This window comes from Eleutherodactylus coqui, chromosome 2, assembly GCF_035609145.1.
Source record: "Eleutherodactylus coqui strain aEleCoq1 chromosome 2, aEleCoq1.hap1, whole genome shotgun sequence".
NCBI classification, from domain to species: Eukaryota; Metazoa; Chordata; class Amphibia; order Anura; family Eleutherodactylidae; genus Eleutherodactylus; species Eleutherodactylus coqui.
The window spans coordinates 103,319,506-103,337,475 of NC_089838.1; the positions used below are offsets into that span (position 1 = coordinate 103,319,506).

Consider the following 17,970-nt stretch of genomic DNA (forward strand, 5'->3'; position numbering starts at 1 on the left):
AGGCCAACAACTGAATGATGAACGAGAATTGTTCGCTTCTAGTTCGTTGTTCAGCTTCTCCAGGCATAAAACTCATACCTGGCTGGTTCACTTGTCATTCAATGTTTAAACACTCATCATTCAATGTATCTATCACACAGTGAATGTGAAACACTGAATGACAAGTGAGCGATTCTCTTACAATTAGTCAACGCTGAATCTGCCTGTCTAAGCAGACAGCACCAGAGCGAAAAAGCTAGTTATCACCAGCTTGTGCAAATGACAATCTTGCTGTCAAAAAGGAGCATTAGGTCTTAAGGTGCATTTAGACACAAAGACAATTGCTCAAAAATGGCTTTTGAGTAGAGATGAGCGAGCCAACTCGGTAAGGCAGTTACCCGAGCAAGCATCGCTCTTCTCAAGTAACTGCTTAGTGATCCAAGCAGGTTCAGATGGGCTGCGGGGGTGAGCGGGGTGGAGCAAAGTGGGGGTAATATAGAGAGAGATCTCTCTCACTATTCCTCCCGCTCCGCTACCCACCGCAGCCCACCCGAGCTTGCTTGGATCACTAAGCAGTTACTCGAGAAGAGTGACGCTCGCTCGGGTAACTGCCTTACCAAGTAGGCTCGCTCATTTCTACTTTTGAGCGATCATTTTGCATAATCTACTAATTGGTACTAATGCCTATTAGTACCAATTAGTAGCTTGTTAGCAGCTACTTATTTATTCAGAGGACCACCACTGTTTTCTGAATAAATTCTCTTTGTTCTGCCGCGCTGATTACAGCTGAGACAATGTAATCAGCTGTTATCAGCACTATCAGAACACAGTGTGCAGTCCTTCTTATCAGCTGTTCTGCTGAAGGACAGATTTCAAGCCGAACTGAAATCACTCAAAAGATGGCTTTTGAGCGAATTTTGAGCGATAATCGTTGTGTCTAAATTGGCCTTAACAAGTGAATCTTGCTTAAAGCCATATATTCTGGAATCCTGTGATTGAAACACAACCAACTTGACCGTAAACTTGCTTGAAACTGCTTGTCCCGAGATAAACTCCTATCTGAAACCTTTCTGGATAATTTGGTGGTTAAAGTCCTGTTACTTGGAGATGCAGTACTGTGGGCTTAGCAAGCCCTGAAAACACTGCTAAGTGACCTGAGACTTTTTGGTTGTAAAATAGTTGACCTGTTTGAGTTCTCTTTAAGTAAGTTGCCCTGTGGCTATGAAGCTGAATGTGCCCATTAGAGACTGTAACTGCAAAGTTATTTACCTTAAAAAGACATTGTAACCTGTACCCATTGTAACAGTAAGTCAGGAGGGTATTGTCTCTCATTGAGGAGAGCACTTAGAAGCTGGGTGAGGAGGCTATGTGTATACAGCCTCATAGTTAGATACAAAAAAACAAAAAACATAACATACTACACCTGCTCATAGGTTTTGTTCAGAGTTTTTGGTGCCGATTTTCAATCCCCAATCATGTATGGTTCCTAAAACAAAAGAAGGTATAAAGAACAGATATCACTTCTCTTTTTTGGATCTACTCCTGGTTTGGCTTCAAAAACTGCATTAAAAAAACCTGAATTGCATCAGCACATGTGACAGCACCCTCAATCTTATAAGGAGCCTACACTTTGTGTGACAAGTGGCTATGAATTCCATTTGTAACATACACAGTGGCAGATTCCTCCTCTAAAAGTTTCTGTATCTCACATGCAATGCATACAGGTGTCAGAATTTAGGGAAGCTTTTAGTTAGAGGGCCAAGGAAAGTGGGTGCTAGAAACAAACTCCCAGGGACAGTACGGCTAGTAGTCTCAATTTCGTTTTTACCTTCAGCAATCGGAGGTGTCTGCTTGATGAGCAAGGGGGCCAAATGCAACTCGGGCTCAGGTTCTGGCTATACTGGTTCTAATGGTCACTGTGTCAGGAAATATGCCCAGCTACTCGGGGTACAGTGGACGGTCCGGGGATAACTCACATAACCAGGATGTGATGCCATTGCAGGAAAATGTTGAACTGGCTTCATTTTTAACGACAAGAAAGATACAGTCTCTACCTTTATGCCTGTGTGTACAGGTAGTATCAAAAGAGGAGGGGAACGGAGGGTCCGGTTGTCATGCTACCCTTTGATTTCACCGGGAAATACCATTCACACAGTTTTGGCTTGCCGCTTCCTTTGCGATGGGGCTCTGATCCACAGGACCAACTGCTCAGCAGCACAAAGCTTTGCTTGTAGGAGAGACTCCTTTCTGCCACACCTGTCTCTTCCTCTCTCTCTCTGACTCACTTCCTATTTGCTTTCATGCTCAAACCTGCTCCTCCGTTCCCACCCCTTGTTAAAGGTACAATATACTATACAGGGTGTGGAAACAACAAACACAGTGCAACACTGTATAAACCTCCAGTGATGCTAATCTGCAGGAAGATGTACCAAAGAGTCACAAATCTCTCAATACATTTGGCGCATCTTGGGCCAGCCATGTACCACAAATTGGTGTAAATTTTAGTAAATCTGTTGGGCGGCTGGCAGTACCACCCCTCTTTACAAAAATGGCGAGGGTGACAAAAAAAATTGAATAATTGCAAATTCTTGAACAAATATGGGTTGTGGCAAAATTTGGAAAACTGGTGCATTTAACATCATAAATTCACACCCATACAGTCTGCAAAGGAATGAGCATTCATGGGGTAGCTGGGTGCTGGGAGACATGAGAAGTTGGTCAGATGAAGAAGCAGGATTTTAAGGTCTGTGACTTCACATTAAATATTCAATCTCAATAATGAGTAAAAGTTATAAAAATCTATTTCACAGCGTAAATAACATCTTATTGTTGTTCTAAGGTGTAATTGTTTTCTTCTGTGTCAAAAGTGGGTTCAGACCAGTGTAATGAAGTGGTTACAGATGAAGGAATAAATGCATGTTATTCATTGTGCCATTGCTGAAACCCTGGTTGAAACATGATGAACATTGATCTTTTTCCAGCCATGTGAAGTATCTCTCAGGTGGTGACGTAAAATACTGTACAGCCGATGCAGTTAGACACAGACTGCGCATTGGACTGGCGGGAAGCAGGTGCTGTGAAGGAGAGAAGCCTTCTGCAGCATAGAACAGCTTCTCCCTACACAGCTTGCTGCCAGAGAAAAGGAGACATAAGTTAATTACTAAAAACAGTGTGGGGAATGATGTGGGGCAAGGAAGAAAGTATTATGTTTGTACAACTGAATAAAATATAGGAAGCAGGCTATAGTGTTATAGTGGGAACAGCTATGTCTACAGCTGCATTAGAGAGAACAGTGCAAGCGCAGCCAAAGCACCCTCTTCTGGTGTAGTTAGGTGAATACGGATTTCTCTACCAATGTCCTAGCAACAGCTTTTTACCTGATTGCATAGCAGAAGGAGAAATGTACAGAAAATGCTGATAAAACATATAGCAAAAATGCTTAGAATCGCCTATTCTTTACATTGAAGAAAAAATGACAGTTACATTTTTATCTTGTGTATTTACTGAATATCAGTTAGTTGTTTTCATGTAAAAGAAAACTATTTTTGTGCATCCTCTACACCCAGCTGGGGTGTTCAAAACTTTACTAACAACTCAATTTCACTTTCTCTCTGTTTCATTGATAGATAGACAAATATGTTATAGATAGATAGATAGATAGATAGATAGATAGATAGATAGATAGATAGATAGATAGATAGATAGATAAAGATATAAGGAAAGAAAAGAAAGTAAGAAAGAAAAAGAAAGAAGGAAAGAAAGAAAGATATGAGTAGGGATAGATAGATAGATAGATAGATAGATAGATAGATAGATAGATAGATAGATAGATAGATAGATAGATAGATAGATAGATAGATATGAGATAGATAGATAGATAGATAGATAGATAGATAGATAGATAGATACGGGCAGATAGATATAGGTAGATAGATGTAGACAGATAGATATAGGTAGATAGATGTACAGATACAGAAAGATAGATAGATAGATAGATAGATAGATAGATAGATAGATAGATAGATAGAGAGATAATGGATGAATGTAGACCTGAAGCAGTTTATTAAAAAAACTGGATGAATAAGACCTTGAGCCTGTTGAGAGCAGTGAAGCAAGTAGTGAGTGATGGGACAAGTTGACACTACATGCATGTTCCCCTCAGTAGTAGTATGTGGGCTGGATCTCCCTCCCACTGAGTGTGTTGTCAAAGTGCCTGCATGCAGCTATTGGTTCCCACTGAAGACAACACCTGCTTGACTCCTTCATTCAAGTGACACCAGAGCTTCCAGGGGATATTTGAGGCACCATCTCTCCCAGATCCTCATCATTCCCAGCTCCAGTTGTACTGACAGTGGAAGGGGCTGGCTAAGGATAGAGCACAGTAGGCTGATCTCTCTTCTCAGCCTCTCACTTCAGTAAGACAGGACCATGTGCAGAGAACTCAGCAGGCTAGTTACACTGGGGCTGGTGTTTGCAAGCCTTGATGCAGTTTATGGGACAGATGCTACTGACCTGCCTGAAAGAAACCTGGATAGAGAAACGCCGGGTAATCAGAAAGGAAGGCTCTCCTTGCAGAACACAGGTATTTATGGCACTTGCAGATATACTGTAGCAGAGCTAAATTACACAAATGTGTCAATTAACTTCTTGCAGTTACTTTTCTTTACATATTTTGATAACTCAGATAAAACAAAGCAGCTGCTTTACCTGCAGTCCTATGTGAAACCACTGCCATCACATTAATAATTTGTGCCAAATGACAAACTCCACTCTCTAAAGGGATTTTGATAGGATGCATTCTTTTTTATGAACTTTTCATGAAATTCTAGAAACAAATTATATCCTTTAGGTTACATGCTGCAAGGCTTAGAGATACAGAGCTGCCATCACATGTCAATGGTGTAATTCATGAAAATACATTGAGATGCAGAATGTATCAGACTTTATCTGACTGTGTCACAGGGCAAGTTACAGTTAACTACAACTTGGCTGCAATGTTGAAGCCAGGACTGTGTAGAATATGGGTTGTCCCAGTCTATGAGAGCATCACACAGCTGGGACAAGCATGTTGGACATCTGAGTTACAGGAGACTAAATTTGCCATATTTGTCATTTTTGTATATTTGCTGGATCCCCTAGAATATACAAATGTAGCAGGGCTGGGGTTTCGAATGTAACTATGCTGAGTTTGTCATTTGCAATAAGTGCCCAGATATTGCCAAGTGTCATGATGTGAATTGTCATTATGTATACAAGGAACAGCTCTGTATCATCTTCCAACAAGATATCTTATTATCATGAGTCCCACAGTTGTATGTTGTCCCTAGGAGACAGCATAGAGAGCACTTTGTCAGTTTAATGGGATATAGCACATATTTCAGGAATCCTGTAAAAGAAGTGCAGTTTGAATAAGACATTTATAGTAATAAAATGGGGCTGATGACAAGTACTGTGATTTGTAGTGTGCCAGCACCAGATACTCTCTTCAATGCTTGTGTAAAACCACGTGCTAAGAGTGCATAGCAGAGCTGGAATGTTACTCCAGTCACATGGGGATTGCAGAGTTAATGTCTTCAACCCAGAGGATGAAAAAACACACATCCCCAGACAGGCTGCAGTAGTAAATAGCTGGGTGTTTTGTCTGAAAAGACGAAGGCTGAGATCTTTTACAAGAAATGCCCTGTCTGATGCTTAGCAAACATGTCAGAGAAATCCAGTTTGCCAATTTGGGTAACACTAGTACTTTGAGGTGATTGGGAGATGCCCAAGAAACCATTCTACACAGAAAGCTTGTACTGTAAAGACTATTCTGAGTGTAATGGTATGTGCTGATTTTCAGAATTATAATTTGCATATTTACATAACCCATTTTTTAAGGATTAAAAACACGGCTTTAAACATGTAATGTGCTTTTCATTCTCGCTTTACACTATGCATTTCTTTGCAGTTTTCCCTTAGGGGAACATTGCATTACCTCTGTGGTCTATAAAACCAAGCCTGATTGTGCCTCTGTCAGGCATAGTTACATTCCTAGCAAGCTGGGCTTGATAATGATTTATTCTGTTTACAAGCCATTGGCTTACACTGTGCCAAGTGGATAGCACTGAGTGCGAAAGTTCCTGTTCCTTCTCCACAGAGCTGACAATCATTTCTCATTTCTTTCAAAATAGTTAACAAATGGAGAATCAAGTATGATTTACAAATAATCCATGACAGGATAGTGTAATAATAGTTTTTAATCTATATATTTCGCAAAACGTATCTGTCCACTTATCTATCTATAGATAGTGGTTCACTACCAGCCACATGTGGCTCACAACCCCTTGATGTGTGATTCGCCATGGGAGTCTTGAGCTGAAACCATATGCACTGGCAATTGACATTATTGCAGACATATCCTAACCACTAAATAATGTCTATTTGGATGGCATAGTACTAGATGTAATACTTTCTAGACATGTACATTAAGTCTATATGGCAACTTTCGGCATGATGTGTCACGTGGCCAAAGATTGCACTATAAGCCCTGCTAAATTGCATCTTAATGTAAATGAATGTGGTCATCAGGTTTGAAAGTCTTGCAATTGTCAGGTCTCAGCAAACTACTAGTCATGACATGATCATAGGTTGCAATGTGGCAAGGCCATGGTGCAATCTTTGGCCACATGACAAGTATTGTGCCCATAGATGTTGTGTAGCTCTAGCCTAATAATTCCTTTCTATCATTTGAGTTGAATGTGGCTCCAAACCATCACTCAACGTTGAATGTGGCTCACAAGGTATGAAAGGTTGGGGACCTCTGATGTATAGCTATCTCTCTCTCTCTCTCTCTCTCTCTCTCTCTCTCTCTCTCCATCGATCCAACTGTTGACCGTTATTTTTTAATAAGTTGCAAATGGACAGGCTCTTAAGTATTATTATACATCTAGCTCACTTCTTCTCTAGTGTTCTCCCAGTCAGTACATACAGAAATATAACACAAGATCAACAAAGCATCATTTCTAATCTAGGGTGGTGAGAAGGACTACTGGCCAATTTACTTATTAAAACATATACAAAAAAGTTGACAGGTGAACTCTACTTGTTCATTTATTGGTTATACACTGCGCACCAGAGTTACAGTAGATACAAGATTTCTCTGCATGCAGGGTTATTACTTGTCGAATTTGTAGGAGGGACATCAGAGCTCCAGTCTCCCTAGAATAAAACACAAAACGGTGTGTTTATAAGAAAAAATGTGACAGATTAGTGCTTTCCTCATCGGAGTGTGGGAATCTTGGGTAGAAGCATAATCTGTTTTAAAGAAGAGAACAGGACATCATCTCAGTGTGGTCAGAGAACTCTTAGATAACTATTAATTATACTTGGCATACCTCAGTCTAGGAGGTTGCTATGGCATAGTGAATATAGGATAAGCAGTATTTGTACATAGCACTGCAAAGATCTATAATATTACTTATCTTATATTATTATGTAAATTAAGTCACTGCTCTTACAAGCCAGTCTCCTACCTGTACGTACATATAGGAGGATCACTTTAGTGAGAAAGGTGGTAATATAACCCCAATGAGGCACAAGCCAATTTTCCTAATTTTAGATAAAAAATTCCAACCTGACTCCTAGTCTGGTAATCAGAATAATCCCCGGATCACCGACCCTTCTGAAGTAATCAGTGAATATAACATATTATATTGTTACAATCAAGAAAGGCATCCAGGCCTCTCAAACTCTTTTAGCGAGTTCACCATCACCACACCCCTGGGCAGAAAGTTCCATAGCCTCACTGCTCTTACAGTAAAGAACCCCCTTCTATGTCGGTGTAAAAACCTTCTTTCCTCTAGAAGTAAAGGGCGCCCCCTTGTTACAGTCACAGTCCTGGGTATAAATAGATCATGGGAGAGAGCTCTGTATTGTCCCATGATATAGTTATACATAGTTATTAGTTCACCCTTTGTCATCTTTTAATAACCCAATTTTGATAATCCCTCTGGTTATTGTAGCCCATCTATTCTATTTATTGATTTAGTTGCCCACCTTTATACCCTCTCAAGCTCTGATATATCCTTCTTGAGTACCGGTGGCCCCAAACTGTCCACAATATTCTATGTGTGGTCTGACCAGTGATTTGTGAAGAGGAAATGTGCCCATTGACCTCTTTTGTTGTACCTCATGATCCTATTTACCTTGGCAGAAGCTGACTAACATAGTGATAAGGCTTGTTTAAAAAGTCTGACATTGACTTGCAGGAATGCTGCCTTCCAATAGGTGGTGCTGTAGAGGTATTGTTCCATCTTTCCATTTACATATTTCCTAGAGGAGCATGGATGGCCTTATAAGTCTCCTCACACACTTTCAAGGTGCTCTCCTTAAGGAGAAATGATACCCTTCCTGGCCCACATCTATAGGCCTCTCACCAGCCAAGCCAGAAACCTACTGCACACTGATAAGGGACAATAACCCAAAACAGCTGTATGTGTATGGTTATTCTGGCTTTGACTTACAATTCCCAATCATTGTTATAAGGCTTGCTTAAAAAATCTGACATTGACTTTCAGGTATGCTGTCTTTCAAAAGGTGCCGCTGCAGAGGTATTGTTCTATCTTCTCATTTGCATATTCCCATTTAGCATGTAATGGTGGCATGTATTTTCCCTACCCATATGCATAACCTTACATTTATCATTGTTAAATCTCATTTGCGTATATTTTGCTCAAGCCCTCAACTTATCTATCTCCTCCTGCAGCTGTATACCGTCCTCTCGTGTGTTAATTACTTTACATAGTTTTATATCATCTGCAAATATTGATATTTTACTGTACAATCCTTCTACCTGGTCATTAATAAATATATTAAAAAGAATAGGACCCAGTACCGCCCCCTGTGGTACCCCAGTAGTAACGGTGACCCAATCATAGTATGTATCATTTATAACTAGAGATGAGCGAACGTACTCGTCCGAGCTTGATACTCGTTCGAGTATTAGCGTGTTCGAGATGCTCGTTACTAGAGGCGAGCACCACGCGATGTTCGAGTTACTTTCACTTTCATCTCTGAGACGTTAGCGCGCTTTTCTGGCCAATAGAAAGACGGGGAAGGCATTACAACTTCCCCCTGCGACGTTCAAGCCCTATACCACCCCCCTGCAGTGAGTGGCTGGCGAGATCAGGTGTCACCCGAGTATATAAATCGGCCCCTCCCGCGGCTCGCCACAGATGCATTCTGACAGAGATCAGGGAAAGAGCTGCTATAGGGAGAGCGTTAGGAGTGATTTTAGGCTTCAAGAACCCCAACGGTCCTTCTTAGGGCCACATCTGACCGTGTGCAGTACTGTTGAGGCTGCTTTTTGCAGTGTTGCACTTTTTTTTTTTTTTTCTATATCGGCCGTGCAGAGCATTGCAGCCTCAGTCTGCAGTCATTGTACAGAGTATAGGGCCAGTACTGGTGAGGCAGGGAAAGAGATATTCAGGCTATATAGGCAGTGGGCTTTTTCCAAAAAATTGGGGAAAAATACTATATTTGGGCTGCCTGTGACCGTCTTCAGTTTACTGCGTGTCTGCTGGGAGTAGTAGTCCTAATTAATACGCAGCTAAGCGTTACAGCAGGCTTGCGCAAAATTGTTTCCTGGATCTGCTGTCTCTGTGACATCAGCGCCATCATCCCGCCAGAGGGAAACAGTATACATAATATTATACGCTGCCTACAGTATCTATCTGCTGGGGGTAATAGTCCTAATTAACACGCAGCTAAGCGTAACAGCAGGCTGGCGCAAAATTGTTTCCTGGATCTGCTGTCTCTGTGACATCAGCGCCGTCATCCCGCCAGAGGGAAACAGTATACATAATATTATACGCTGCCTACAGTATCTATCTGCTGGGGGTAGTAGTCCTAATTAATACGCAGCTAAGCGTTACAGCAGGCTTGCGCAAAATTGTTTCCTGGATCTGCTGTCTCTGTTACATCAGTGCCGTCATCCCGCCAGAGGGAAACAGTATACATAATATTATACGCTGCCTACAGTATGTATGTGCTGGGGGTAGTAGTCTTAATTAATAGGCAGCTAAGCGTTACAGCAGGCTGGCGCAAAATTGTTTCCTGGATCTGCTGTCTCTGTTACATCAGCGCCGTCATCCCGCCAGAGGGAAACAGTATACATAATATTATACGCTGCCTACAGTATCTATCTGCTGGGGGTAGTAGTCCTAATTAATACGCAGCTAAGCGTTACAGCAGGCTGGCGCAAAATTGTTTCCTGGATCTGCTGTGCGTTCCGTAAGGGAAGTCAGCCTCCAACCACAAGCCAATAAGCGGCACATTTAATTACAGCGTTCTGTTTCTGCACTACTGGTAATACAGCATGCTGAGGGGTAGAGGTAGGCCTAGAGGACGCGGGCGAGGACGCGGAGGCCCAAGTCAGGGTGTGGGCACAGGCCGAGCTCCTGATCCAGGTGTATCACAGCCGACTGCTGCGGGATTAGGAGAGAGGCACGTTTCTGGCATCCCCACATTCATCTCACAATTAATGGGTCCACGCAGTAGACCTTTATTAGAAAATGAGCAGTGTGAGCAGGTCCTGTCGTGGATGGCAGAAAGTGCATCCAGCAATCTATCGACCACCCAGAATTCTGCGCCGTCCACTGCTGGAACTCTGAATCCTCTGGCTGCTGCTCCTCCTTCCTCCCAGCCTCCTCACTCCATTACAATGACACATTCTGAGGAGCAGGCAGACTCCCAGGAACTGTTCTCGGGCCCCTGCCCAGAATGGGCAGCAATGGTTCCGAATCCTCTCCCACTGGAGGAGTTTGTCGTGACCGATGCCCAACCTTTGGAAAGTTCCCGGGGTCCGGGGGATGAGGCTGGGGACTTCCGGCAACTGTCTTAAGAGCTTTCAGTGGGTGAGGAGGACGATGACGATGAGACACAGTTGTCTATCACTCAGGTAGTAGTAATTGGAGTAAGGCCGAGGGAGGAGGGCACAGAGGATTCGGAGGAAGAGCAGCAGGACGATGAGGTGACTGACCCCACCTGGTTTGCTACGCCTACTGAGGACAGGTCTTCAGAGGGGGAGGCAAGTGCAGCAGCAGGGCAGGTTGGAAGAGGCAGTGCGGTGGCCAGGGGTAGAGGCAGGGCCAGACCGAATAATCCACCAACTGTTTCCCAAAGAGCCCCCTCGCGCCATGCCACCCTGCAGAGGCCGAGGTGCTCAAAGGTCTGGCAGTTTTTCACTGAGAGTGCAGACGACCGACGAACAGTGGTGTGCAACCTTTGTCGCGCCAAGATCAGCCGGGGAGCCACCACCACCAGCCTCACCACCACCAGCATGCGCAGACATATGATGGCCAAGCACCCCACAAGGTGGGACAAAGGCCGTTCACCGCCTCCGGTTTGCACTGCTGCCTCTCCCCCTGTGCCCCAACCTGCCACTGAGATCCAACCCCCCTCTCAGGACACAGGCACTACCGTCTCCTGGCCTGCACCCACACCCTCACCTCCGCTGTGCTCGGCCCCATCCACCAATGTCTCTCAGCGCACCGTCCAGCCGTCGCTAGCGCAAGTGTTGGAGCGCAAGCGCAAGTACGCCGCCACGCACCCGCACGCTCAAGCGTTAAACGTGCACATAGCCAAATTTATCAGCCTGGAGATGCTGCCGTATAGAGTTGTGGAAACGGAGGCTTTCAAAGGTATGATGGCGGTGGCGGCGGCCCCGCGCTACTCAGTTCCCAGTCTCCACTACTTTTCCCGATGTGCCGTCCCCGCCCTGCACGACCACGTCTCCCGCAACATTGTACGCGCCCTCACCAACGCGGTTACTGGCAAGGTCCACTTAACAACGGTCACGTGGACAAGCACAGGCGGGCAGGGCCACTATATCTCCCTGACGGCACATTGGGTGAATTTAGTGGAGGCTGGGACCGAGTCAGAGCCTGGGACCGCCCACATCCTACCCACCCCCAGAATTGCGGGCCCCAGCTCGGTGGTGGTATCTGCGGCGGTGTATGCTTCCTCCACTAAACCACCCTCCTCCTCCTCCTCCTCCTACGCAACCTCTGTCTCGCAATCAAGATGTGTCAGCAGCAGCACATCGCCAGCAGTCGGTGTCGCGCGTCGTGGCAGCACAGCAGTGGGCAAGCGTCAGCAGGCCGTGCTGAAACTACTCAGCTTAGGAGAGAAGAGGCACACGGCCCACGAACTGCTGCAGGGTCTGACACAGCAGACCGACCGCTGGCTTGCGCCGCTGAGCCTCCAACCGGGCATGGTCGTGTGTGACAACGGCCGTAACCTGGTGGCGGCTCTGCAGCTCGGCAGCCTCACGCACGTGCCATGCCTGGCCCACGTCTTTAATTTGGTGGTTCAGCGCTTTCTGAAAAGCTACCCACACTTGTCAGACCTGCTCGGAAAGGTGCGCCGGCTCTGCGCACATTTCCACAAGTCCCACACGGACGCTGCCACCCTGCAACATCGGTTTCATCTGCCAGTGCACCGACTGCTGTGCGACGTGCCCACACGGTGGAACTCTACGCTCCACATGTTGGCCAGGCTCTATGAGCAGCGTAGAGCTATAGTGGAATACCAACTCCAACATGGGCGGCGCAGTGGGAGTCAGCCTCCTCAATTCTTTACAGAAGAGTGGGCCTCGTTGGCAGACATCTGCCAGGTCTTTGGAAGCTTTGAAGAGTTTACCCAGATGGTGAGTGGCGATGCTGCAATCATTAGCGTCACCATTCCTCTGCTATGCCTCTTGAGAAGTTCCCTGCAAAGCATAAAGGCAGACGCTTTGCGCTCGGAAACAGAGGCAGGGGAAGACAGTATGTCGCTGGATAGTCAGAGCACCATCCTGTCTATATCTCAGCGCGTTGAGGAGGAGGAGGAGGAGCATGAGGAGCATGAGGAGGATGAGGAGGAGGGGGAAGAGACAGCTTGGCCCACTGCTGAGGGTACCCATGCTGCTTGCCTGTCATCCTTTCAGTGTGTATGGCCTGAGGAGGAGGAGGATCCTGAAAGTGATCTTCCTAGTGAGGACAGCCATGTGTTGCGTACAGGTACCCTGGCACACATGGCTGACTTCATGTTAGGATGCCTTTCTCGTGACCCTCGCGTTACACGCATTCCGGCCACTACGGATTACTGGGTGTACACACTGCTCGACCCACGGTATAAGGAGAACCTTTCCACTCTCATACCCGAAGAGGAAAGGGGTTCGAGAGTGATGCTATACCACAGGACCCTGGCGGACAAACTGATGGTAAAATTCCCATCCGACAGCGCTAGTGGCCGAAGGCGCAGTTCCGAGGCCCAGGTAGCAGGGGAGGCGCAGAGATCAGGCAGCATGTACAGCACAGGCAGGGGAACACTCTCTAAGGCCTTTGACAGCTTTCTGGCTCCCCAGCAAGACTGTGTCACCGCTCCCCAGTCAAGGCTGAGTCGGCGGGAGCACTGTAAAAGGATGGTGAGGGAGTATGTAGCCGATCGCACGACCGTCCTCCGTGACGCCTCTGCCCCCTACAACTACTGGGTGTCGAAGCTGGACACGTGGCCTGAACTCGCGCTGTATGCCCTGGAGGTGCTTGCTTGTCCTGCGGCTAGCGTCTTGTCAGAGAGGGTGTTTAGTGCGGCTGGGGGAATCATCACAGATAAGCGTACCCGCCTGTCAACCGACAGTGCCGACAGGCTTACACTCATCAAGATGAACAAAGCCTGGATTTCCCTAGACTTCTCTTCTCCACCAGTGGACAGCAGCGATACCTAAACAATACGTAGGCTGCACCGGCGGATGGAAGCATTGTTCTCTATCACCATCAAAAACAGGGACCTTTTAGCTTCATCAATCTGTGTATTATATTCATCCTCCTCCTCCTGCTCCTCCTCCTGAAACTTGACGTAATCACGCCGAACAGGCAATTTTTCTTAGGCCCACAAGGCTCAGTCATATAATTTTTGTAAACAATTTTTACAATGCTCATTAAAGCGTTGAAACTTGCACCTGAACCAATTTTTATTTTAACTGGGCTGCCTCCAGGCCTAGTTACAAATTAAGCCACATTAACCAAAGCGATTAATGGGTTTCACCTGCCCTCTTGGTTGGGCATGGGCAATTTTTCTGAGGTACATTAGTACTGTTGGTACACCAATTTTTTGGGGCCCTCGCCTACAGTGTAATCCAATTAATTTTTTGCCCACCTGCATTAAAGCTGACGTTACCTCAGCTGTGATGGGCACTGCAATGGGATACATTTATGTACAGCCGGTGGGTTCCAGGGAGCCACCCATGCTGTCGGTCCACACGGAGTTGTAACTGCATGTGTCCACTTCTAAAGAACCCCAGTCTGACTGGGGCATGCAGTGTGGGCCGAAGCCCACCTACATCAAACATGACATTACCTCAGCTGTGATGGGCAATGCAATGGGATATATTTATGTACCGCCGGTGGCTTCCTGGCACCCACCCATGCTGTCGGTCCACAAGGAGTTGTAACTGCATGTGTCCACTTCTAAAGAACCCCAGTCTGACTGGGGCATGCAGTGTGGGCCGAAGCCCACCTGCATTAAATCGGACGTTACCTCAGCTGTGATGGGCACTGCAATGGGATACATTTATGTACCGCCGGTGGGTTCCAGGGAGCCACCCATGCTGTGGGTGAACACGGAATTCCCATTGCGAAGTTGTACCTGCCTGTGACTATTTATAAAAAAACGCGGTCTGACTGGGGCATGCAGACACCTTGACAGAATGAATAGTGTGTGGCACATAGGTTCCCCATTGCTATGCCCACGTGTGCAGCTCCTGATGGCGGTGGCACAGGATTATATTTCTCATTGCTTCTGTACAGTATTGTGGGTTATCGCCTCGCCCCTTTTAAAGAGGGTCGCTGCCTAGCCGTGCCAACCCTCTGCAGTGTGTGCCTGCGGTTCCTCCTCATGGCAGACGCACTTATAAATAGACATGAGGGTGGTGTGGCATGAGGGCAGCTGAAGGCTGCACAGGGACAATTTGGTGTGCGCTCTGGACACTGGGTTGTGCAGGGGGGGGGTTGGGCAGCATGTAACCCTGGAGAAGTGGCAGCAGAGTGTCATGCAGGCAGTGATTGTGCTTTGTTGGAGGTAGTGTGGTGCTTAGCTAAGGTATGCCATGCTAATGAGGGCGTTTCAGAAGTAAAAGTTGTTGGGAGGGGGGGGGGGCACACTTCCCGCTATTGGGGCTTAATAGTGGGACCTGGGAACTTGAGATGCAGCCCAACATGTAGCCCCTCGCCTGCCCTATCCGTTGCTGTGTCGTTCCCATCACTTTCTTAAATTGCCCAGATTTTCACAAATGGAAACCTTAGCGAGCATCGGCGATATACAAAAATGCTCGGGTCGCCCGTTGACTTCAATGTGGTTCGTTACTCGAAACGAACCCTCGAGCATCGCGAAAATTTCGTCCTGAGTAACGAGCACCCGAGCATTTTGGTGCTCGCTCATCTCTATTTATAACCACCCTTTGCTTTCTATCACTGACCAGTTACTTACCCACTTCCACACATTCTCACCTAGACCAAGCATCCTCATCTTATATACCAACCTTTTATGCGGCACAGTATCAAACACTTTGGAAAAGTCCAGATACACAAGATTCTATGACTCTCCACGGTCCAGTCTAGAGCTTACCTCCTCATAGAAGCTAATCAGATTGGTTTGACTGGAAATAGTCCTCATAAACCCCCAAACCTGCCACAATATCTGGAGACAGAAGTAATACACTTAGAAGATCATATACAACCCTAAATCTAAAAAAGTTAGGACACTGTGTAAAATGTATATAAATGTAAAAAAAAAAAAAGAATGTAATGCTTTGGAAATCTCATATAACCATATTTTATTGACAATAGATCACATTTCAGAAGGTGAAAGTGAGATATTTTTCCATTTTATTTAAAAAATCAACTCATCTAGAAATTAATGGCAGCAACACATCTCAAAAGTTGGGCCAGGGCCATGTCTACCATTGTGTAGCATCTTCTCTTCTTACAACAATCTGTAAATGTTTGTGAAGTGAGGAGACCCATTTCTGGAGTTTTGGGAGAGGAATGTTATCCCATTCTTCTCTGTTGTAGGATTCTATCTGCTCAACAGAGATTGGATTTTTTGCCGGACGTCTATGGGGACCTTTGGTGCGCAAATGCCACAAAAGTAGAGCTTGATGCGTTTTTTTCCCCGCACGATATGTGTATGTGAACAAACTCATTGAGATCAATGAGTTCTATTCTGTACGTATTGTGCACACAAAGACTCCAGTTTCAAGCCGCCCTAAGGGTTTCCTGGGGACCCTTCACCAATTCGTCTATTTTTTTCTTTGCATGTGGACGTTTACTAGCACCCATACTAGGCTTTGCTATTGGATTCCCAATGACAAGTTTATAACGCATACCCTGTTTCCCTGAAAATAAGACCCTGCCTTATATTAATTTTTACCCCCCAAAGAGGCACTAGGTCTTATTTTCGGGGGATGTCTTATTATACTTAGCTAGCAGGCTAAGTTCTGATCCTTCATGCTGCTCCCCAGAGCTCCGACGTGCTTCTTGCAGTCCTCGGCCGCCCACAGAAGATCACTTCCTGGCTAAGGGATTCATAAATCCCACCTCCAGGAAGTGATGGCTCTGATTGGTTCTCGAGCGCTGCTCAGCCAAGAAATGCAGCACTCGATGAAGCAATGCAATGGCTGTGATTGTTTCTTCGAGCGCTGCTCAGTCAACCAATGCAGCGCTCGATGAACGAATCACAGCCATCGCATTGGTTCATCAAGTGCTGCATTGATTAGCTGAGCAGCGCTCGAGAACCAATCAGAGCCATCTCCTCCTGGAGGCGGGATTTATGAATCCTGTAACTAGAAAGTGACCTTCTGTGGGCCGCCGAGGAGTGCAAGAAATGCGTCGGAGCTCTTGAGAGCAGCGGGAGGGACCTGAGTTGAACCTGCTAGGTAATGTATTCCTTTTTTTAATGTAATGCAGCTAGGGCTTATTTTCAGGGTAGGGCTTATATTTCAAGACTCCGAAAAATCTTGGAAAATCGGGGTAGGGCTTACTTTCAGGGTAGGTCTTATTTTCAGGGAAACGGGGTATCTATGGAGCTGCTGGGAAGACATCCACACAGACATACTAACGCAATGCAGGTCTCACACTTGAAATGCAACTCCATTTACTTTGAAAGCTCCATATAATATTCAGCTGGTTTGCTGTTTGTACTCCTGTCGTCGCTCCTTACCTGTTGGATCTCTGTCTTTTCAAAGTTCACCTTGCAGTATGCATTGTGTTAATACCAGGTGGTTAAAAAAAACTTTTATTCCATTGAGCAATATTGACTAAAACATTTCGCCTTTGTAAAGTTCTAGGCTTACACTCTTGCAGAAGCAGACTGAGGCTTACGTCCCAGTCCAGACAAAGCAGCATATTTTGCATAGTAGAACATGGCCCAGTACCTTGTGAGAACAGTCAATTCTCAGCAGTATAGTTTTTCTTAGTAAAGAAATGTTTGCTAAGTATAAAAGCCAAGTGAAGTACAAGTAGGGTCACACTTCCTGGCTGCTCCAGCAGATGTTTAAAACATACACTGCTCCCATAGGTCATAGGGTCAGCATTTCGTGGAGTATTTGATATCCTCAGTTTACAACTCGTAGTGCGCTAAATAACCATGCATGGGGGGGTAAGAGGGACGTTTTCAGAAATATTTATGTTACCAAGTTACTGAGATGTTCATTCATTCATGTGATGTGAATGAAGAATGAACTGGCACGCACTTCAGCAGCATGGACAATTCAAGACCAAATGAAAACTAGGTCAATACGTAAAAATAACTATTGTAATCCAATCATAGGAATGAACATAATGGTTCAAGTCAATGTATACTATTTTGATAATTGTATCATAGTAAAAGTCTATTATTCCTATATCCATGGAATCGTTATCATACGAGATGTTCCTGATCATTGGTTGGCTCATACTTTCAGCCAGAACGCTGGAA

At 45.4% G+C, this 17,970-nt stretch overlaps 1 protein-coding gene across 1 annotated transcript in view; it reads left to right on the forward strand.

Moving 5' to 3' along the window:
* Window positions 1–4,307: 4,307 nt before the first annotated feature.
* The window catches only part of STC2 (stanniocalcin 2), a 34,631-nt gene continuing 20,968 nt past the window's right edge, over window positions 4,308–17,970 (forward strand). The window contains exon 1 of the mRNA XM_066591275.1: window positions 4,308–4,561. Coding sequence (XP_066447372.1) covers window positions 4,408–4,561 — 154 coding nt within the window. The 5' untranslated portion in view covers window positions 4,308–4,407. The remainder of the gene's footprint in view (window positions 4,562–17,970) is intronic.